Source organism: Colossoma macropomum, unplaced genomic scaffold (assembly GCF_904425465.1).
Source record: "Colossoma macropomum unplaced genomic scaffold, Colossoma_macropomum, whole genome shotgun sequence".
Taxonomy (NCBI): domain Eukaryota; kingdom Metazoa; phylum Chordata; class Actinopteri; order Characiformes; family Serrasalmidae; genus Colossoma; species Colossoma macropomum.
The window spans coordinates 1,038,614-1,062,309 of NW_023494808.1; the positions used below are offsets into that span (position 1 = coordinate 1,038,614).

General features: G+C 39.7%; 2 protein-coding genes across 3 annotated transcripts in view; both read right to left on the reverse strand.

Moving 5' to 3' along the window:
• LOC118797887 (cytochrome P450 3A56-like) overlaps positions 1-5,463 on the reverse strand; it is a 42,102-nt gene extending 36,639 nt beyond the window's left edge. Inside the window, exon 1 of one of the 2 annotated variants that reach the window (XM_036557183.1) lies at positions 5,130-5,463. In XM_036557183.1, coding sequence (XP_036413076.1) covers positions 5,130-5,200 — 71 coding nt within the window. In that variant the 5' untranslated portion in view covers positions 5,201-5,463. The remainder of the gene's footprint in view (positions 1-5,129) is intronic. The other variant, XM_036557182.1, reaches the window with a different exon arrangement.
• A 4,927-nt stretch (positions 5,464-10,390) lies between these two features.
• LOC118797892 (cytochrome P450 3A56-like) lies at positions 10,391-21,979 on the reverse strand. Its single transcript, XM_036557187.1, has 13 exons — positions 21,843-21,979; positions 21,079-21,172; positions 19,898-19,950; positions 18,079-18,178; positions 17,499-17,612; positions 16,581-16,669; positions 16,128-16,276; positions 15,908-16,035; positions 14,400-14,466; positions 13,182-13,342; positions 12,042-12,268; positions 11,497-11,659; positions 10,391-10,483 (listed from the first exon to the last, which is right to left on the reverse strand). Exons 1-13 carry the CDS (start codon positions 21,911-21,913, stop codon positions 10,391-10,393), a joined length of 1,509 nt encoding a protein of 502 aa, XP_036413080.1. The 5' UTR covers positions 21,914-21,979.
• Positions 21,980-23,696: the final 1,717 nt, after the last annotated feature.

The window sequence follows — 23,696 nt, forward strand, 5'->3', positions numbered from 1 at the left end:
CTGAGGTCATGAGGGGTAGGGGATAATGATCCTTGACTGTGACCTTGTTGAGGCCCTAGTAGTCAATGCAGGACAAAGATGCCCTGTCCTTCCTCCCCATAAACAAGAACCTAGCACATGCTGGAGAGATGGAGGGCCATATGAACCCACAGCCAAAGCCTCATGGATGTAGTCCTCCATGGCCTTATGCTTAAGTTTTGACAGAGAGAATAGTCTGCCCTGGGGAGGACTGGTATCTCAGAGGAAGTCAACGCACAATTGTACAACTGACAGGTAGAAGCTCGGCTTTCTGTTTGCTGAAGATCTCCTGAAGATCAAAGTACTTGGGAGTGGTGCATGATGGGTCAGGGAGGAGGGTGATGAGGGAGCTCCAGCATGGACAGAGGAGGACTTTAAACAGGAACCCAGCAACTGCGAACCTAACTCGGTCATGCAGATTTCTGCTGTTCAACATCCGGAGGATCCGACCCTTTCTCTCTCGAGAGGCCACCCAGGTGCTAGTGCAGTCTTTTGTCATCTCAAGGCTTGACTACTGCAACTCGCTCTTGGCTGGTCTTCCGATGCAGGCCATCTGGCCTCTGCAACTCATCCAGAATGCAGCAGCAAGACTCATCTTCAATCTCCCAAAGTTCAGCCGCGTCACCCCACTGCTGCGCTCCCTTCACTGGCTTCCTGTAGCTGCACGCATCAGATTTAAAACCCTTATGCTTGCCTACAAGGCCAAAAATGGACCAGCCCCTCCCTACTTGATGGCAATGGTCAAATCTCGAACTGTACCACGAGCCCTTCGAGCTTCGAGTACAGCTCGGCTTGACCCGCCATCCTTCAAGGCGCGTGGAAGGCAAGCATCTAGACTGTTCTCTGTGCTGGCACCCAGGTGGTGGAACGAACTCCCACTGGCTGTCCGTACAGCAGAGTCTCTCGCTATCTTCAAACGCAGACTGAAGACACACCTGTTTATTCAGCACTTAAATGAGCACTAAATTAAGTATTGATTGTAATGTATTGTACAGCACTTATGTATTTTATTGTATTGCACTGTTCTGTGTTTAACTCTGTCCCTTTTTCACTAGGTGTCAATGACCTTCTGATTCTAGCAGTATCTGAGCTTAGGACTGACTTTCTCTCTAACCTATTGGTAGCTAGCGAAGATTCTTTCTCTGGATAGACAAAGCACTTTTTGTAAGTCGCTCTGGATAAGAGCGTCTGCTAAATGATGTAAATGTAAATGTAAATGTAACTGGGATCCCAAGACTGTCACAGACTATGTCAGTCAGTCAGTGCAGGGGTTGTGATGCTGCAGATGCTGTTGAACAGTGCGCCTGGTGACACAGTCCCTGCGGCACTCACATTATCAGTTCCTTGAGGGAGAAAGGAGGATCTCAAGGGCCCAAATTGTCTTCAGGCTCCCTGTTAAGGTTTCCCTGGTGGAAGGCTGCCACTAACGCAGAGTTCCATCCACTTTATGCAGCCATAATGCAGAACTCAACATTGTTGTCAGCCGGCTATCATCTCCCTTGCCATATGCAAAGGAGCAGTGGGCCACTCTCCATGTAGAGGTCTGAGGAAGTGCATACAGCAGTTTGATTCTCCCAGACTGGGGTGGCCCAAGCGAAGGCTTTACCACCTTTACCCACTCTGAGGGGAACTGAGAGGGATCCTGGTAAGCGGGCACTGGAGTAAAAAGCCTAACAATGCCCTGGGTCCCCATCATATCTTTCTGGAGCAGCAGGTGGAGGTCAACCCAAAGGTTGAGTCCAACTGTATGGCTGCGCTGACCCCCTGCAGCAGAGTAATATCTGGTGCAGGGCTGACTTGAAAGCGCTCCAGCAGGTAGTGAAAACTACCCAATGCATCATCAAGGACGTTTCTCATCGTAACTATGGACCCTCCTCCCATCTGGCAGCCATTACAGGAGCCTCCCCTCCCGCACCAGCAGGCTCAGAAAGAGCTTCCTCCTCGAGGCTGTGACCCTGCTGACCTCTACACCATCACTTTAACCATATCTTTGCACTCACTGCACTGTATTGTACTTCATATCCTAGTATTATTGCACTATTCATATTTGCACAGTCTATTACTGCACTATTCATATTTGCACCAACAGTTACTGTATAAGTTTACTCTGCATACTTTTACGTATGCTTCTCCCACAGGACATACTACCTTCATTGTATGCTCTCCACTCACACTGTATATATGTATATTATATTTATACTTGCATATCTATATCTCTTCTCTTCTCTTCTCGGCCCACCCTTTGCAGCTATATCAGCTTCAACTCTTCTGGGAAGGCTTTCCACAAGGTTTAGGAGTGTTTATGGAAATATTTGACCTTCTTCCAGAAGTGCATTTGTGAGGTCAGACACTGATGTTGGACGAGAAGGCCTGCCTCGCAGTCTCCACTCTAATTCATCCCAAAGGTGTTCTATCGGGTTGAGGTCAGGAGGTGAGGCCAGTCAAGTTCTTCCACACCAAACTCATGTCTTTATGGACCTTGCTTTATGCACTGATGTGCAGTCATGTTGGAACAGGAAGGGGCCGTCCCCAAACTGTTCCCACAAATTTGAGAGCATGAAATTGTCCAAAATCTCTTGGGGCTGAAGCATTAAGAGTTCCTTTCACTGGAACTAAGGGGCCGAGCCCAACTCCTGAAAAACAACCCCACACCATAATCCCCCCTCCACCAAACTTTACACTTGGCACAATGCAGTCAGACAAGTACCGTCTCCTGGCAACCGCCAAACCCAGACTCGTCCATCGGATTCCCAGACGGAGAAGTGTGATTCATCACTCCAGAGAACGCGTCTCCACTGTTCTAGTCCAGCGGCGCTTTACACCACTGCATTTGACGCTTTGCATTGCGTATGGTGATGTAAGGCTTGGATGCAGCTGCTCGGCCATGAAAACCCATTCCATGAAGCTCTCTCTGCAGAGTCAATTGCTGCAGACCTCCAAACTTCATGTGGCCTTCAGATTAGCTCAAGAACAGTGCATAAAGTTGGCGACCTCTGCGCACTATGCGCCTCAGCATCCACTGACCCCGCTCTGTCATTTTAGGAACACCTGAATTCAGTGATTTGGATGGGTGAGTGAATACTTTTGGCAATATAATGTGTGTGTGTGTGTGTGTGTGTATGTATATATATGTATATACATACAGTATCTCACAAAAGTGAGTACACCCCTCACATTTCTGCAAATATTTTATTATATCTTTTCATGGGACACAATATAGAAATGAAACCTGGATATAACTTAGTCAGTGTACAGCTTGTATAGCAGTATAGATTTACTGTCCTCTGAAAATAACTCAACATACAGCCGTTAATGTCTAAATAGCCTGCAACACAAGTGAGTACACTTCACAGTGAACATGTCCAAATTGTGCTCAATGTGTCAATATTTTGTGTGACCACCATTATTATCTAGCACTACCTGAACCCTCTTGGGCATGGAATTCACCAGAGCTGCACAGGTTGCTACTGGAATCCTCTTCCACTCCTCCATGATGACATCACAGAGCTGGTGGATGTTAGACACCTTGCGCTCCTCCCCCTTCCACTTAAGGATGACCCACAGGTGCTCAATTGGGTTTAGGTCTGGAGACATACTTGGCCAGTCCATCACCTTTACCTTCAGCAAGGCAGTTGTTTCCCTCAATGAACCGCAGCTCCCCAGTGCTGGCAGCACTCATGCAGCTCCAGACCATGATGCTACCACCACCTTGCTTGACTGTAGGCAAGAGACAGTTGTCTTGGTACTCCTCACCAGGGCGCCGCCACATATGCTGGACACCATCTGAGCCAAATAAGTTTATCTTGGTCTTGTCAGACTACAGGACGTGGTTCCAGTAATCCATGTTCTTGGACTGCTTGTCTTCAGCAAACTGTTTCTGGGCTTTGTTGTGCGTCAGCTTTAGAAGAGGCTTCCTTCAGGGACGACGGCCATGCAGACCGAGTTGATGCATTGTGCGGCGTATGGTCTGAGCACTGACAGGCTGACCTCCCTCTTCTTCAACCTCTGCAGCGATGCTGGCAGCACTCATGCGTCTATTTTTTGAAGCCAACCTCTGAATATGACGCTGAACACATGGACTCAACTTCTTTGGTCGACCCTGGCGAGACCTGTTCCGAGTGGAACCTGTCCTGGAAAACCGCTGTATGACCTTGGCCACCGTGCTATAGCTCAGTTTCAGGGTGTTAGTAATCTTCTTATAGCCTAGACCATCTTTGTGGAGAGCAACAATTCTGTTTCTATTTCTATTTCCTCAGAGAGTTCTTTGTCACATGACACCAGGGATGGACAACGAAACAATTGGACATGTTGACTGTGAGTTGTACTCACTTGTGTTGCCAGCTATTTAGGCATTAACGGCTGTGTGTTGAGTTATTTTCAGAGGACAGTATATCTGTAAATACTGACAGTAAATACTGCTATACAAGCTGTACACTGACTACTTTAAGTCATATCATAGTTTCATTTCTACAGTGTGTCCCATGAAAAGATATAATAAAATATTTGCAGAAATGTGAGGGGTGTACTCACTTTTGTGAGATACTGTATATAGTTTGTCATTAGGTTGAATGCTATATTTGTGTTGTAGGCATAGTGACCCTGGTTCCTATCACCAACACTGTAAAGAAATCTGGGTCTCTAAACTCAACCTTTTCATGCCAAACCATAACATAAATAATAACATTTAAAGCTGTAGGCAAATATGCAATGTTTGGCTGTGGAAAAGACACAGTAGTCTTTTAAATAGGTTTCACAGTAGATAAAATATATTGTTTCTATGGTAGAAAAGTACTAAACATGACAAAAAACAGACAAAAAAAACGAAAACTACTGAACATGCAAAAGTTTGGGCACCCCTGCTTTTCTAAGTGACAATAAGTCAATACATCCTCTACAGAGACCACACTTCTTTACATTTTAATACATAATTACTGCTTATTTACTGTATTTGACACATTGTAAATAAAAATGTGGCTTGTGTGAAAGTTATGGAACCTCTTCTTTTTTTTCCTTTTTTCCCCATTATGTTAAAAGAGTTTACAACACTGAGACAACCACAAGTGTAGTTGTTTATGTACTTGATACACAAATAATGATTATAAGGTACTTACAGAAGTAAAAGGCTTATAAACAGCAGCAGGAGCGCCCACGTTTCAGCAGAGAAGAACCAGATGTACCCCATGATTGCTGGACTGTCCACAGTGTTGCAGTTTCTCTGGACGGTTCAGTTAAAGTGACTGTAAACTGCAGTGGAGCGTCCTTTAAAAGCTCAGCCTACAGTTTAATGATTAGGTGAGTAAACAGACAGTAAATATCAGATCTGCACACATACACACATTTATACAGACACACATTGATACGCACTGTAAACAAATTCTTATGTTCCTTTTAAATGTATGTTTTTTGAAATATAGTGCCAGTTTATAAAACACATTTTTAAAACTTAATTTTAAAACCTACCAGTCTTCTGTATTTGTTTACTTTATTTGTTTTGTCTTTTTGGCCCTCGGCCTCCACAAACACTGCACTTTGGCCTCCAAAGACAAAATAAAAACAACTAGGTTCAATTACATTTTTTAAAGATAAACAAACAATTGACTTACCATCACCAGATTTAGTTTTGTCTTTTATTTTTCAAATCACAACAACTGAACACTTTGGGTCAAATTTTTAAATGATTTACCATAAACACTTAGGTGTTTATGGTTTAGTGATTATATACACTTTTTCCAAACTATGTCCACCCTGTTATGAACATTTACAGAACTACTTCAAAAACATTTAAGTATATTATAGTGTAAAACTGACAGTTCTACAAAAATACTGGGTGTATTTCTCATGTATACATGCTTGTTATTGTTATGTCGTAAATATATCTGTTGGAACAATATTTCGTATCTCCAAAATGGTCATTTTACAGGATAAGGAAAAAACATTATTAAATTTGAATGAAAGTTTAATGGAACTAGATTTTTTTTTCAAGTAATTCTGGATCTTTTCTATTGATTCATTTATTCATTCACACTACAGAGGCTGGTTAGAATTCTTAAATTCTGTAAAAAAAAAAACTACAAAATAAAAATGAAGATCCTAGGTTTTCTTCTGACAGCAGCGATACATGTTTATGATAATGAAGTTATGTAAGTGGCTTTATCTAAGGCAGGAATGCCTCCACAAACTTTGTCCTTTGTGTATCTAAGTGACAGTTCATTGGGACAAATATTAATTTCATTTTAATTCCAAATTATACAATCAATCTGTGTCATTTGTGTGTTTATCTGCTCACTCATGTGAATGAATGAGTTTCATAAGTTAATCTTTCAAACATGGACTTCCTTCAGGAACACATGAATCAGTGCTGCAGATAAAGATGCAGTGAAATAAACGTTTGGGTTTAATTTCATTCTGTTGTGCTGGTTCAGCTCATGTTCTGCTTTATTGATGATCCCTCTGCTCACTTTAGGGCTTTAGCATTTTACACAAAAAGCATCTGAAGAGAGAAAAATTATGATTGTTCTTATTTGTAAACAACTCATAAATCAGAGCCCTTTATTACTTTATGATGATTACCTCATTGGCAATAAAGTACTTTGACATGAGTAACAAATATCATAATGTTAATGATCTGACGTACATCAGTGTGGAGATACAGAGGGACAAACAAAGTTAGTACAATTTTTTGATTGTACATTAAATGGCTAACTAGCAGCTCCTGTTTGGTTCTGTTCTGGTTGTTTAACATGGTCAAAACTAACAAGAATAAAAGCTTCAAATTTCATACAAATAACTTCAATGGTTCAGAAGTTATAATTTATATAAATGTATACCTTTTTTCATAGCACTTTTTTGAGGTAAAATTAAGCCTCAATGTTTCTGAAACTAATAAAGATGTGCATCTAAATTTATTGAGTTATTGATCAAATCTGAGGTGGTCAGCTGGGAGGTTGTTGGTAATTTCATATAATTTGATCAATGCTTGATTTTCTTTTCTTTTTTATTGGTGGATTCAGAAATCTTTATTACACATGGAAAAATACCTAAAAATCAAATACCGAAAAACCAAGCCCATAGCCATGCAGCCTGCCTTTACAAACATTAGTGAAAGAATGGGTCTAAAGAGCTCACTGGATTCCAGCGTGGTGCTGTAATAGGATGTCACCATTCCGACAAGTCAGTTTGTGAAGTTTCTTCCCTTCTGGATTTTCCACAACCTGCTGTGAGTGTATTATTGAAAAGTGGAAGCGTTTAGGAACCACAGCAGCTCAGCCACGAAGTGTCAGACCACGTAAAGTTACAGAGCGGGTCGCCGAGTTCTGAGGAGCATTTTTTTTTTTCATTTTTGGCTTCTCTGCTCTCTGGATCTCGATCATTGTCTGGTTTCACGTCAGACGTTCTCCCATGGCTATATACCACTTTCCACTGCCTGCTAACCACAGCCCTCTCCCTTCTTCCTCCTACCCCTCGACTGCAGCTGCGGTGAGTGAGTTTCTACCCCTCACTAAATTCTGTCGTTTAATCTGAGGTACTGGGCAGTTTTCACTTTCCTGTACTCAAATTGCTGGGTTGGGGTCATTGGTCTGGCTAACGTGCTTTGGTGGTGTTAGTGGTAGTGCATGCTGTGGTTCTCTATCAAGCCTGCTGGATAAGTCATCATGCCTTGCCTTGGTTTACGACTGACTGGCTGTTCTTGGATGTGGATTATTGTTTTTTGGACATTATTTTTCATGATGATTACATATTCAAGAACTGAACTAAAAAGTTTTAACACTCATGCTCGTCTGGCCCCCTCGACATTTAATTTATGTCAGAGTCTTGGGTTTACGCGCCAACCTAGGTATATTCACCGGTCCTGGTGCTTCCATATTTCTCACCGTGCCTCATATACACACATTCTGGTTATTTGGTCACAGAGGCAGATCATTAAGGATCATAAACAGACACGTGAAATCATTCGTGATCATTTTTGCCCTCTTGCACAATCTAGCACTTACTCCTCCATTGGAACATTTCCTGTGAAAATAGGCCTTTTGAACTCTTGTTCTATTACCAACAAGGCATCACATGCTTTAGAGTGATTCAGCATGTTGATTTCCCAAGACATATTCAAGGTCACCCACGGTTTAAATGATGTCTCAGTTTCTGGTTCTGTTGTTGGTTTCTCTGACCATAAGCTCATTGAGTGTGGTCTTGGTTTAGCCCCCCTAAATCCTACAACAAATCTACTGTCTCCTTTCGTAATCTTATCTCTGTTGCCACTAATACCTTCTCTAAACTTCTCCAGACCTCTGCTCTTTCTGATCTTACTCCGCTGTCCTCTCCTGAAGAATTTGTCACATGCTACAATAGCACTATCTCTGAAATACTCAATACTCTTGCCCCTCTCAAGACTTGATGTGTTCCTGCTACTCGTACTTCACCATGGTTCACTCCAGAAGTTAGAATCATGAAAGTTGAAGTTAGGCGTTTAGAGCGCCTGTATAAGAAAACTGGTCTTTCAGTTCATTTCACACTTTTTACTGAGCAGGTTTCCATATATAAAGCTGCATTAAACACTGCCCGCTCCTCTTTCTATTCTGACCTTATAAACTCTGGCAGTCACAGGCCCAAAACTCTCTTTAATACTATAAACAAACTTCTTCAGCCTCCTTCACTACCCACCTTGAACTCCTCTGCCCAGTGTCGAGCATTTTTGGATTTTTTTTCTGGATAAAATTAATAAGATCTATCTGCATTTCCCTGTAGCCACCGGCACTTCTCTTTCTCAGGCCTCTGTTTCACTCTCACCTGATAATTGTCTCTCTGTTTTCTCCCCTGTGAACTCTTCCACCGTGTCTGAGATTATTTCCAAATCCTCTTCCTGTACATCTCAACTAGATCCTGCTCCTACGGCCACTCTTAAGTCCACTTCCTCTGTTATTGCACCTCTTATGGCTCATATGATTAATCTATGCTTTTCATTAGGCAGTGTTCCTCCATCTCTCAAAATAGCTGCTGTCACTCCTATCCTAAAGAAACCTGGGTTGGACCCATCATCTCTGGCCAACTACAGACCAATCTCCAATCTCCCTTTCTTAGCTAAAGTTATGGAAAGGGTTGTAGCCTCTCAGCTGCATGACTTTCTATCCTCCAGTAACCTAAATGAGCCTTTTCAGTCTGACCTCCGCACCCTACACAGTACTGAGTCTGCCCTTGTAAAAGTTGTAGATGACTTGCTGCTGCCTACAGATGCTGGATTTCTTAACATCCTGATTCTTTTAGATTTAACAGCAGCTTTTGTATTTAACTTTTCAGTCAACATTGATTGTGTTGATATTAAGCCAGCTTAGTTTGTTAAGAACCTTGACTGTCTTCTTGATTCATCTCTCACTTTTGAGTCTCACATTAAGCTCATCACCAAAACTGCATTTTATCATCTGCATAACAGTGCACGCTTACGCCCCATGCTGAGTGACAGTGACGCTAAAATGTTGTGATGTTTGATATTTATTATTATTTCCTGAAAATAGTCACTCTGTCCATCTCAGTCCTTCTTCCTCCTCATGAAGGTGTTGGTCTTGTGATTCATAGCAGAACTTATCCCAAAGTAGTGTTCACAGGGGGCAGTGCACAATTTCCAGTTGGGTCCACCAAGTGCAAAAGTACCAAACTAAGCCAAGACCATCTTGTGGAACTATCGTTCATTTTAAACAAGAGCACTTCTGTTCTGCGTGCATTAGTTTATTTTTGGTTTTCATTAGCTGTTCTTTTTACACTACATATTTGAGAAGAGCAGCGCTGCTTTGTTTACTAATTTTACAGTTCCAACTTGACCTTGTTCACTAGCTAGCATTCAATTTAACATCCTCCTAGTTTTCCAATATTTCCTGCTTTAAGTAGCTCCTCCTTCTCATCTTTACATTCACACTATGTCCATCAACAACGTACTCAAAAATCAACAGACTGTAAGTATGTTTTTAGTATGATTATACTTGAATCTGATACTTGTTAACATACTATATACTCCAAAACTACAGGGAGATTCACTTGAAAGAGCCCCCAATTATTCTGTTGTAACTCCCATTAGGATGAAGCAATCTGAACCAAAAAAATACGCTACATATCTTGCCGTGCAGCTCAACACTATACAGCACTCTCTGGATGAGAAGTCGAGTGACTGAGTGAAGGGGTATGGGGGTCTGCACCCAGAAGTTGCAAACGTAGGTTAAATGTCGCAACGGCTGTCCGGCGCCTACATCATCGCTCCGATGCTCATTGCACATTGTTTCATTCAGATTGCTTTGTCCTAGCGAGAGTTATAACAGAATATTTGGGGCCTCTTTCGAGTGAATCTCCCTGCAGTTAGAATCCGCCTTTAGGACAAAGCTGGGACAGGTTAGCCTGATTTGGAGTTAGCTCGAGGGGTGAAGTTGAGTTGGATGGGGTCTTTAGGAGCCAGGAAAGCACCGACACCCAACTCCAATGGCACCTACAAAAATCAACAAGAACAAACAGAGATTATTCACATTATAATTGTAATTTTTAACAGAAATATATATGCAGTACTGGAAAACTGGGTAAGCATTTATATATATAACACTAGCATTAGAATTAATTCTAAGTAAACAATTAAAAAATGTTATTAATTTCAGGTTTATTGTTGTACTATCTAGGTTTTTAAGGAAAAATATATGATTTTGATAGGCTGAGCTGAAATTTCAACAGTGTCAGCTGTATTAGAGCTGTAAGTTAACGTCATAGCCAACACTGGCTACCTAGCTGTCTACGCTGGAATTGTATTACTGGCTTTCTACATAGGTATGATCTATTGTAGGTATTGTGATATAAACTGAGTCTGTTCTACAGTTTCTCATTAGGTTGAATGAATAACCGGCTCTAAATGTAGGTATTGTGATATAAACTGAGTCTGTTCTACAGTTTCTCATTGGCAAATGAATAACCGACTCTAAATGTAGGTATTGTGATATAAACTGAGTCTGTTCTACAGTTTCTCATTAGGCTGAATGAATAACCGACTCTAAATGTAGGTATTGTGATATAAACTGAGTCTGTTCTACAGTTTCTCATTAGGTTGAATGAATAACCGGCTCTAAATGTAGGTATTGTGATATAAACTGAGTCTGTTCTACAGTTTCTCATTAGGCTGAATGAATAACCGACTCTAAATGTAGGTATTGTGTATAAACTGAGTCTGTTCTACAGTTTCTCATTAGGCTGAATGAATAACCGACTCTAAATGTAGGTATTGTGATATAAACTGAGTCTGTTCTACAGTTTCTCATTAGGCTGAATGAATAACCGACTCTAAATGTAGGTATTGTGATATAAACTGAGTCTGTTCTACAGTTTTCTCATTAGGCTGAATGCATTCTTGTCTTGATCTCACAATAGTATTTACGCAACAACACATTTTTGGGCAGAACTCAGACAGATGGATTATTAACGTTTAACAAGTAAATGATTAGCTTTAGATGATCTAACCTTCGTCTCATCACAAACATTGATGTCAAATCTCTGCAGTATCTCTACGATGGCCAGCTTCATGGACACCAGAGCAAACCTCATTCCGATACAGTTCCTGGGTCCTGCACCGAAAGGCATGAAGGCATAGGGGTCTATACTCTCCTTATTCTCCTTAGTGAACCTACACAGGAGGGGAAAACAAAGTCTATTTACTGTAGTCACAAATTTCTCACAATGACTCAATTAAAATTGGTTACATAAACAAAAAATAAGCAATTAAAATGTACATTCTCAATGAAATTGCTTAGAAATAAACAAGGTATTTGTAGTTCGTTATAAAGCCATGTTTGACAGACTAAGGATTCACTGTTAGATGAAGCTGTTTGCACTCAAATCACTTTGTGAGCATCAATGGATTAGAGGAAACCCACACCAGCAGGATCTCACTGATGCACATATGTTTGCAGCTACAAATTGCATGTATATGAAGTAAAAGGTTTTATTTAAGTAAGTCTAGGCTGCACAGCTTGGCAGTAAACTAACAGGATAACAGCAGTTTCTACCTCTCAGGGTTGAAGGAATTGGGATCAGGCCAGTATTCAGGGTCTCTGTGAAGGGGATATGTGGGGATCATGACGGTCGTTCCCTGGGGGATAGTCACACCGTTAATCTCCACAGTTTTCTTGCAGATTCTTTCTAGCCGAGCAGCGATGGGGTACAACCTCAGAGATTCATTCAGAGCAGCGTCCAGATATTCCATACTCATCACTGAATCATACTGAACTGGAGCCTAAAGACGAACAAGACACAGTCAGTGCTAGCAAGGTTGTTCAGACACAATTAGTAAGAATATTCAGGATATATTTTTATGTTAGTGACTCAAGAGAAAACACTGAGGCCTTGTTGGTTTGGGAGAACCTCTGGAGTACCAAAAGTCTCAAAGGTTCTATGGCTTTTCTCATTTATTGCAACAACATATGCTAATGTCCTGACCCTTTCTCAGATTGCTGGCAGTGTGCCCTTGAGTGAAGCATTTATGGCTAAGTCTAAAAATGTTGGAGCCCCTGTTCAAACTCCATGTTCTGTTGACACTGACATTTTATTGTGAGATAACACTTTATAAATGCCGCAAAGGGAAATTAGATTGTTCCAGCAGCATAAGACCAACACAGAATACATACATAATAAGGTAAAAATAGTAAATTAGGATAAGAAAACATATGGCATAAAATAGTATACAATACTATACAATACAACTGTAACTAGAAAATATAAGTGTATATATACATATAACTTAATTTTATCGCAATATGTTAAACTCAGCAAATAAACAGAAATTGTACAGTAATATTTACAGAATGCCATATTTTATTGTGCTCTCTGTGGAGGATTTCAACACATATGTCAACATATTTTTGACTAGTGGTGTTTAGCATGTGACTGTGAGTCTAAAGTTCATCCAAAAAGTGTTGCATCACTTATGATTAATTATTTTTATTTTATTACACAACTAGTAGTCTATCAGTCATTATCGCTTGTGGGGTTCCACAGGGGTTTGTACTTGGTCCTTAAGACTTTTCATCATTGGTTCTAGACATGTAATAAAAATTTTTCAGTTGATGGTTTCAGTAGTGTTTTTTCTTGTTTCCACAGTTTTTGTTCTTTATTTTGGTGAATTTGTAAAAGGACTCAGTGTTAGTCACCTTATCTGGAAAGGTCTGGTCGATCTCTTCCTGAAGTTTCTTCATCGTTTCTGGGTTGGCGGCCATGTTGTAGAAGAAGAAGGACAGAGTGCTGCTACTCGTCTCATAACCAGCAAAGATGAAGATCAAGGACTGAGATAAAATCTCATGATCACTCAGACCTTCAGAGGTAAAACATACACAAAAACAAGGAGGATATTTTTTCTGTATCTAAAGCCAGTAACGTAACAGTCGCTCTGTAAATCTGCCTCAAATCACCAGATTTCAGGAAAGGTTCCTTGTAGACCATCTCATATTTTACTTTGGGAAATAATGTCATTGTGTCTAATAGATAGTGTGCAGAATTTTAAGCTTGTTTAATTCAAGATTCAAGTGTCATGTCTGGTACATTTATTATATACTGAAATGTGCTCTTTTTAACGGCAGGCATTGTTAAAAAAATGCTTTTTTGGTAAATTTTGTCACAGGTGAGCCTCATGCATTAGAAATGTAGGCCGGATATTTGATGGTTTCCCTTTTAAATCTTTCACAAATCAGAAGCCTTTATTATGTTAACATTAATATCTAAATGGCAAAAAGGTGTTATTGTAATGAAGTAATAAATATCAAAATGTGAAAAATGTCCCTTCTGAAGATCAAAAATCTGAAAGAAATCTGAGAAAACTTTGAAAGTTTCTGTTGTTTCCTGGTGGTGTCGAATAGTCACTAATGGTATTTAGTTTTTTCCAGATATTGGTTCATATAGTGTAAAGGATTCTAATTATTTTAAGAGAGGTTATGATTACAGATGTTTCTGGTGGTTTCCTAATGGGATCTAAAGGTGTCCTACAGGAAACTAGTGGTATCTAATTCTAACCATTAAGCCAGTTCCTAATAGAAAGCAAAATCACCAGGTTTAATTCTAATGGTCCTAATGTTTTATTTCAGTAGGGGTAATATGCCTAATTGTGGAAATATAGAGAGTCAAATTTGTTCCAAAGCAAAAAAAAAAAAAGCAAAAAAAAGCAATATTCTCAGTTCATAAACCAAATAATATTCTCTGAAAGTTTTATGCTTCAAAAATCAACATTTCAAAAGCTTCCATAGCTCCCATTTTAAGACCAAAAATCAATCTATCAATCTGGCACAAAAACACTATTTCCAGAAAATATTATGTGCAGGTGGTCAGTCAGGCGGCATTCTAAACTGATAAAGTATTACCTTTCTTTATCTCCTCACCTTGTTGAGCTTCTACTTTCTCTGGTGTTTGAGAATCCACCATTAGCTGCATAAAGTCCACTCTGCTCTACAGGAAGTGATGGACAGAAAAAAAGGTCATTAGCTCACAGATCCTGGAAATACTTACTACACGAAAAGCTAGAAAGGGACTGCATATGTATATAGTGGCATCGACATGGAGTAAGACACAGGGGAGGCCATGATGCCTCCACGAGAAGTTGGCCACCACCAACTGTACACCACACGGTGAACACCAACCCACACTAGCTAAATCCACTCCCTGACATAGAACAATACAGTAACCACACACCACATACCTTTTACTGAAGAACAGAAACATAAACAACATAAATACTCTCTTTTCTAGAGGGTGCACACCTCCCATGATCTTCCTCATGAGTGTCTAGAGGCCAATGCCAGCCAGTAGCAGGTCACTACGTAGCCCCCCCTTCAAAGGTTGACTGTCCCCAAAGACCTACCAGCTCGAGCCAAGTCCCTCAGCATGTACAAAGTTCCAGCCAACACAAAAGCTCCTTGGCACCCTCAGTCCTCTCTCAAGGCTGCGCTCTTGCTGTTGTGCCTCCTCCTGTATGTGAGGAAACTTCCCACAGAGCACCAACGCCCGGTCAGCAGCTGGGGGCTATGACAGCAACACCAGCAATCCAGCTGTCCGCCATTCACTCTCTCCCCCGCCCACCATGTCATCAATGCTCTCATGTGTTCTGCTTGTGTGTGCTGGGGCCCTGCCTCCGTCACTGGTGACTGACTTGAGTTGGAGGATGGATGCCTTCCAGCCATTTGATGTACCGCTCTCGGTGTGTGTAAGGACCCCTAGTTGCAGTGGGGATATCACCAAGCCTGTGATGGCGAGTGTGATTATCCGTCTGCTGTCCACACTACACTTGACACATGGCCTGCAGCTGCTGCTGAACCTCCATGTTGGCATCTATTGACCCGCCGGCCCAAGTTATCCAAGGGCTATCCCACCACTGACACCAGTGTGGTGTCGGCATGAGGCCATGATTCCACCATGAGAAGTGCTCTTTATTAAACACCAGGGTGGAAAGGTACACGTAAGGAGGTCACAAATAACCATACACCTCACCTTCACTATGACCAACCCCCAACACAAAATAATACAATAAACACATACCACATACACTTAACTGATGAACAGTAACATTAACAAGTTCCTTTTCCAGACGACGCGCGCCTCCCACAACCGTCCTGGTGTGGCTATCAGCATGGCCACATCTCATGAGCATCTAGAAGCCAGCACCAGCCAGCAGCTGGTCGCTACAGTATATGTAAAGCTTGCAAGAAACAAAATATGAAGATATGATATCAACATCCTTTAACAGCAACAAATAACCAAGATTCTTTGTTGGCATGAACCATCCAGCATGTCTGTAAATATTTATTTAAGACGGTATTATTACTGAAAAACACAATAATAGGTATGAATGAAACCTATTTAGCTCATTAAGATCATTTTTTCTTTAATGTACCTTGTGGTCTTTGGCCACTCGATCAGCCTTGATCTTCTGCAGGACAGTAAAGAAGAAATCAAACACGCATGTAGGGAAGAAACCACAATCCATTTTCTCCAGCAGAGGTATGGCAAATGGGAATACAGCTATAGAAAAAAACAGCAACACTTTTAATCACTGTGCTCTTCTTTTCTCACATGAATTAAAAGGTAAAGGAAAAGGAAATGAGCTGAACTACCTGCAATGAGGAACGTCGGCTTGAAAAAATCAAAATCCAGCAATTTCTTCACGTTCGTCACAAACGGGTCTTTGGGGTTGTTTAGAGAATCGATGTCGACGCTGAACGCTGAGCTGGTTATCACGTCCATACTGTACGCTCCAAACAACCTGCACATACACAACACAGCTTAGAACAACAACATAACACAACATACCAACAGCATAACACAGCACATATAACAACACTACATCATGTCACACCAGGATAAACACTGAGCTCAGCGCCGGAGCTGGAGTTCTCTAAACTGCTGTAGGCTGAATGAGTGAGGCTACGGCCATCAGAATGTCTGCAGAATCTTTTAATTAACCTTTCAGAACCATTCTACTGAGATGATGATTATAATAATAGTAATAATAATAATTATAATAATAATAATAATAATAATAATAATAATAATAATCTGATACTTACTCTTTAACATGAACTCCACTTGTTTGCTTCGTTTTCTTCTCCAGGTTTCTAACCAAAGTTTGTGAATGTGTCTTCATGATCCCAAACATCTAGAGAGGCACAGCAAACATCCATCCACTCACTGATTCACCAACTGACCCATTGATCCACCAACTGACCCACTGACCCACAAACTGACCCACTGATGCACAAACTGGCAAGTTAATCACTTGTCTTAAAATGTATTCATCAGTTGCAGGTTTATGTTTTTGTTTACATTGGTTTGTAAATGAAGAACTTACATAAAACTTCATGTAATATAAAACTTGCATTAAATGTTTGTGTTTATTAGTGTAACTTTGTGTTGAGTGGAGTACATTTATGCAAATTTGTATAATGCTTTAAGTGATGAGAATTTGTATGAAGTTATATAAATTTGTGTTAATTTGTGTAAATTTATGTTAATTTGTGTAATTTGTGCCAATTTGTATAAATGTGTTATGTAGTGTAAATGTGTTAATTTGCATAAATGTGTGTTGAGCAGTGTAAATTTGTGTTAATTTGCATAAATTTGTGTTGAGCAGTGTAAGTTTGTGCTAATTTGTATAAATGTGTTATGTGGTGTAAATTTGTGCTAAATTTGTGTTGAGTAGTGTAAATTTGTTCTAATTTGTATCAATGCATTATGTACTGTAAAGTTTTGTTAATTTGTATAAATGTGTTAAGTAGTGTAAATTTGTGCTAATTTGTATACATTTGTTAATTTGTTAATTAGTATACATTTGTGTTAGTGTAAATAAGTTGTTTTGTTTTGGTTACAGAACATTAGTGTAACTAAGTAAATCTGTGTAAATTAGTGTAAATATTAATTACTGTTAATTAGTGTTAATTTTAGTGCTAATTAGTGTTAACACCACTGTAAATTAGTGTTAATCCCACCTCCCTCAGTCTTCCGCTGGTGAAAGAGGGGGAAAGAACTCCTCGGATTCTCTTCCAGTCCTCATCTGTGGTCACAAACAGGGCGTCATACAGCTCACCGTTCAGACCAAGATCCTGACCACATTACAGAATAAAAGCACACAGGGTGAAAGGTCAGGTTTACATAAACAGAACAGGGGTCAAAAACTTCAAAACACTCTTACAATGTAAGCGCTAAAGCGCTAACTTTTAATATTTAACTTCTGCAATAATGAATTTTTCTTTTTACATGCATTTTCTCAAATCTCAAAGCACTGACGTGAGCTGCAAATATATTAAAATTAATTACATAAAAAGAATGGCATATGTAAACATTGGTCATGTAAATGTTCTAGAAAATATCCTAATAGATTTAGTAGATCTGCAGTACTGTTCAAAGGTCAGAGACCATTTATTAATATCATTTGCAGTCAAAACATCCATCAAACATCCACTGTGAGAAGAAGACTCAGCGCTGTGGGTCTGAAAGGATGTGACATCTGTTGATGTCATCACAGATGATGAGGTTAAACGTTTATAGGGATAATTATTCTATTCTTACCCGTCTGTTGGTGAAGAGTGAGTAACATTCTTTAACGAGCACTGATTTAATGATGGTTCTGTCTAGAACACAGAGTAAGGGTGTTCTCCCTTCATATATCCTGAAAAAAAAAACAGATTAATTACAGAAATGAAACTTGTAGCAGAAACACAATCTTAAATATGAAGGTTCTTGAATGGTTCTTGGCTTAGAACACAGTTCCAGCAAAATAAACTCTAAATGTTGTAGAACCTTTACACTTTATCTTTAAAAGATTCTTCACACTCACACATCTCAGTTTTTTAGAAATGGTTCTCTAAGGAGCCATCCGGTAAAATGTTCCTGTAAACAGAACTGGTTCTAGGCAAAGTTATTGAATGTCCACAACTGTCCACAGATGTCTATGACTGAACTCCAACCCTGATGTGCCCCGGTTCAATTTTGTTTGTGTTCTTCGCTGCGTTCTGCACAGAGTTCAACATCAACAACAATCCTCTAAACAACCCCAACGCTCTCCAAAATAAAGGTTTCAAAAAGGGTTCTTTGGGTGACTCCAAAGAAGAAACAATTTTGGTTCCCAGAAGAAACTTTGGAGAACCCTTTTGTAAATGAGAAATGTGAATATAAGGAACCTTTTTAAATTAGAATTTAAAGCACTTCCATGTAATGTAAAGGTTCCAGATTCTAACCCTTAAACAGGTACATTATGTGAACCTTTAAAAGATTTCTCACACTCACAAATCTCTTTTTCAATCATGATTGTTAGGGAACCCAAAGTGGTTCTTCTACGGCATCACTCAGGAGTCGGTACTGAATAATTACTGTGAATTTGTTCATTACACAGACAGTTAAAGGAGGCCCTATAATGCTTTTCCATTTTTTCTCTTTCCTTTATTATGTTGTATCTTTTTGTGGATGTAAATGTTCTGCAAGGTCCCAAAGCTCAGCGTTCCCTCTAGAGGGAGAAACTCTCTCCCACAGAACCCACTTTTCTCAGCTGCCTGAAACGCCATGTTGGAATTCCAGCCCTTTTCCTTTGTTACAGGATGACATCATCTCGTAACACAGTCCTTACTGCCCGCCTACCGGCGAGCTCCGCCCCCTCACACAGCACACAGCGGCTACTGGAGGAGGAAAAGTGTGTCCAGTGCTGTAGCGTGTGGAGAGACGCTGACCGGACTTTCAGGATCCACTCTGGATGATACAGCAGAAACGACGCCACTGGAGAAACAGCCACAGCGGAGTTTACAGCTGCTAAGGAGAGAAGGGTCTGTCTGCAGACTGCAGGACTGGAGGGGCGGAACCGCTGTGGCTATGGCAGAGTGGGTGAGCTGACCAATCTGAGCACACTGGGCTCATCGGGAGGAGGGGCTTAAAGACACAGGAGCTCTAACAGAGCGTTTCAGACAGAGGGTGAATAGAGATGAACAGGATGAGGAAAATAATGTGTGTTTGGAACATTGAAGCTGTAAATCTGTTCTAGTAGAACAAAAAATAAAATAAGGAACACTGAAAATGAGCATAGTACGTCTCCTTTTAACATGCAGGTTCCTGAATGGTTCCTAGCTTAGATGTGCAGTTCTAGGAAAAATCCTTGGTTCTATTTAGTTCTTGATTCCCTTAAATGGCCAGTTTTATTACACACTTCTATAATCTGAGAATAGCTCAGCCAGTTTGCATCGAAGCCCCTGTAGTTACTGGATAATAAGCCTTAGAACGTAATAAGCCTAAGATCTTAAGGGGTTAAAAATCCTCTATTGATAGGGGACTTTTTTGGTTCTGTTTAGCACCTTTATTACATGTAAGAGGGTAAAAGCTATAATGAAGAATATGTACTTACCCCCAAATCCCGCCATACTTTTTAAAACACTCCATATCAAACACATGGAAACCCTGAAATGATCAAATTACATGTACAGAAATAAATATTGAATAATAACTACATGAAATAATAACTATCCCACTGAAATACACTAAAAAGATGGTTCTTAGAAGGGTTTATTAGTAAAGGCAATGGTTCTATTTAGAACGATGAATCCTGGATGGAACCATGATTAAATGGTTCTTTGCTTGGTAAAATGGTTCTTCAGATTGATGGAGAATGTGTTGTGTATGGTTCTAGATAGCACCAAAAAGGGTTCTTCTGTTGTTATGTTTTCAAGCATAGTGCTGGACGGAACCATTTTCAAAAAGGTTCTATACAGAACCACAAGCAACACATGCAACTGAGAGTTCATGGTTCTACATAGAATCATTGTCTTTACTAAAGAACCATTGAAGAACCATTGATCTGTGAACCAACAGAGGTTTTGCAACTTAAGTTAAATTGACAGTTTTTACTCTGTAATTTAAAGCATTCATAATATTGTTCTATATTGTTTCTATACTGCAACAAAAAGGGTTCTTCTACTGTGATGTTGAGCTTGTAACAACAGAATAACCTTTTTGGTGCTATATAGAATAATTTTCAAAAAGGTTCTATAAAGAACCACCTACAACACATACATCATCTAAACCGCTTATCCTTCTGGGTCACGGTGGGGTGCTGGAGCCTATCCCAGCTGTCATTGGGCGGAAGGCAGGATACACCCTGGACAGGTCGCCAGTCCATCACAGGGCAGACAGACAGACATACACATTCACACCTAGGGGCAATTCAGCATGTCCAATCAGCCTGACTGCATGTCTTTGGGCCGTGGGAGGAAACCGGAGTACCCGGAGGAAACCCACACAGACACGGGGAGAACAGGCAAACTCCACACAGAAATGACCCTGGTCACCCGGCCGGGAATCAAACCCAGGCCCTTCTTGCTGTGAGGCGACAGTGCTACCCACTGCGCCACCGTGCCGCCCCACGTACAACACATTCTCCATCAATCTGAAGAAGCATTTCACCATACAAAAACCCCAAAGCATGTTCGTGATTCTATATAGAACAATTGTCTTTATGAAATAATCCTTGAAGAACCATCTTTTTTAAGAGTGTAGAGACAGTAAAATGTTTATCCTGTATAAACTCACCTTTCTGTACTCTAACATGTTTCCCAGCAGTGGGAGAGGTTTGGGTCCAGGAACTCCTAACTTTCTGAAGAAACTGTTGGGCCAATATCCATACCTGCACATTTACAACACAATACAGACGTCAACCAATTTACCTAAATATCTACATAACAGAATGCAAAACAGAGTCATTCAGAGTGGATTGGTGTGAAATATTCTGCTAAAGAGAAACTTACTGGAAAATAAAGCTAAAAAGTAAGTGGTACTACTAAAAAACAAATAGCTTGATGACCAGGTATAAAAAGAGCATTTTAGGGAGGCAGAGTGTCTCAGAAGCAAAGATGGACAGAAGTTCACCAATCTGAGAGAAACCGTGTCTAAAAATTGTGGAACAATTTCAGAAAAATGTTCCTCAACGTAAAATTACGAAGACTTTTTTCATGAAATAGTAAAATGTCTCACTTTCAATGTCTAACATGTGTTGTATGTTCTATTGTGAGTACAATACAGGTCTATGAGATTTGCTAATCATTGCATTCTGTTTTTATTTACATTTATTTACATTTTACACAGTGCCTCAACTTATTTGAAATTGGGGTTGCATTTTATGTTTTATTCTTTTCAAATATGTAAATTGTGCTCTACAAATTTCAGAAAAATGCCATTTTTAAGTGTGTTCCTTGTAGAGGATGTGTTCACTTATTTTCATGAATCATCACTGTTCGTTTGCAAAACTGAGATGAGCAGCTGTGTTATTAGTTGTGTTTTACAGAGAATCTACTTACAGAAACAAAAGGCTTACAAACAGCAGCAGGAGCGCCCACGTTTCAGCAGAAAAGAACCAGAAGTGTCCCATGATTGGAGGACTGTTCACAGTGTTGTACTGTCTCTGGATGGTTCGGGTGAAGTGATTGATTGTAACCAGCAGTGGAGTGTCCTTCAAAATCTCAACTTACGGGTTAATGATTAGGTGAGTAAGCAGAGAATAAATATCAGATCTGCAAACATAAGCACATTTACACAGACACACGTTGATACACACAGAAAGTGCGCATTGTAAACTTATTCAATCACTTCAACATTACAAAAGTGCTTATTATGATATCAAGCAGCTTAACTAGTTTTATTATAAAGCAAATTCCACCATTTTTTCTACAATTTTCTGCGTAATTCAGTTCATGAGATGTAAACAGAGAGATTCAGAGTGGTTTGGTGTGAAATGGTTCTGATGTCTTTACAGTGGTGGTGATAGGAACCAGGGGTCGCCATGACTACAACACAGATATAGACATTTTATTTACTATCCAGAACCACCAGAGAACCTACACGAGTCTTCTGAGTTTATATGGAATGTTGATGATGGAAAATAGTGGAAAATCTGAAATAATAAGTTTTCTTTGGGGACTATTTTGCCTCACAGCGCCCTGCATGTATCCCTCCACCATGAATGGAGTTTAAGTTCTCTAAACTATCATAAAACAGTGTCTCAGTCATCAGGCAGTGAATTCATAACCGTTTCATGTAGGAACTTTCTGTGAGGGAGCTTTTAGAGGTGGACACCTGGTTCCTATCACCACCACTGTGAACAATTCTGACTGGTAAGTTTCTCTAAAACAGAGCGTTTCACCCCAATCTGAAGAGCCATTTCACCATGTAGAGAACCATTTAAGCATGCAAATGGATCTTTGAGTGTTCGTGGTTCTATATAGAACAACTCCCTTTACTAAAGAACCTTTGAAGAACCATCTTTTTTAAAAGTGGCATCATGCAGTTTAACTGGCTTCATTTAACTCAAATAAATGTTTTGAATGCAGCAAAGCAGAATTTCAGTTAAGACAAACAAAATTATTGTTTTACATCAATTCAAAATTCCAAAACACTTCAACATCAGATTTTGCTCTGGTCCACTGTTTACAATGTATAAGGTTCTGTTAAAGTAATATTAGAAAAGTGAATTTTCAACCCAGGATTGCTCAATCACCCCCCCCACACACACACACACACATACACATGCAATGGGAGAACAAACATATATTTACAATATATAACTTATTAAATTCTTATTTTCATTTTAAAATATGTATTAATAAATTATACAGCCATGATTTACATTACAAAAAAACTCAAAACTACCTTCTTTTATTGTTTATTGTTTTGTCTTTTTGGCCCTCGGCCCACCATAAACACTGCACTCTGACCCCCACTGGTGAAAATTTGGGACTCCCTCATTTTAAAACAATACAATTTACATTTTTAAGCATAAAACAAAAATAAACGAAAACAATCTATTATCACCACACTGTGACTTTTTCACATCACAACAACTGAAAAGTTTGGCTCAAAAATTTAATTCCTTCTGTGTTTTACAATAAACGCAATAAATTAGACAAGATGAAAGCATTTCCTGTCAATCTCAGACATTTACTATTTAGTGATTATATTAAATATTCAAAACCAACCACAGTAAGTTCACCTGTTGCGTTACTTCAAATATATTTTATGTGTCTATAAAGCATAATATATGTGTATAAAGATACTGGGTCCACTTCTGACTCATCCAAACTTGTTATTGTTATGTCATAAACAATTATACAAGCAAGTTGTGTAAGTAGCTTTATGTGAAGCAGGAGTGTAAACTT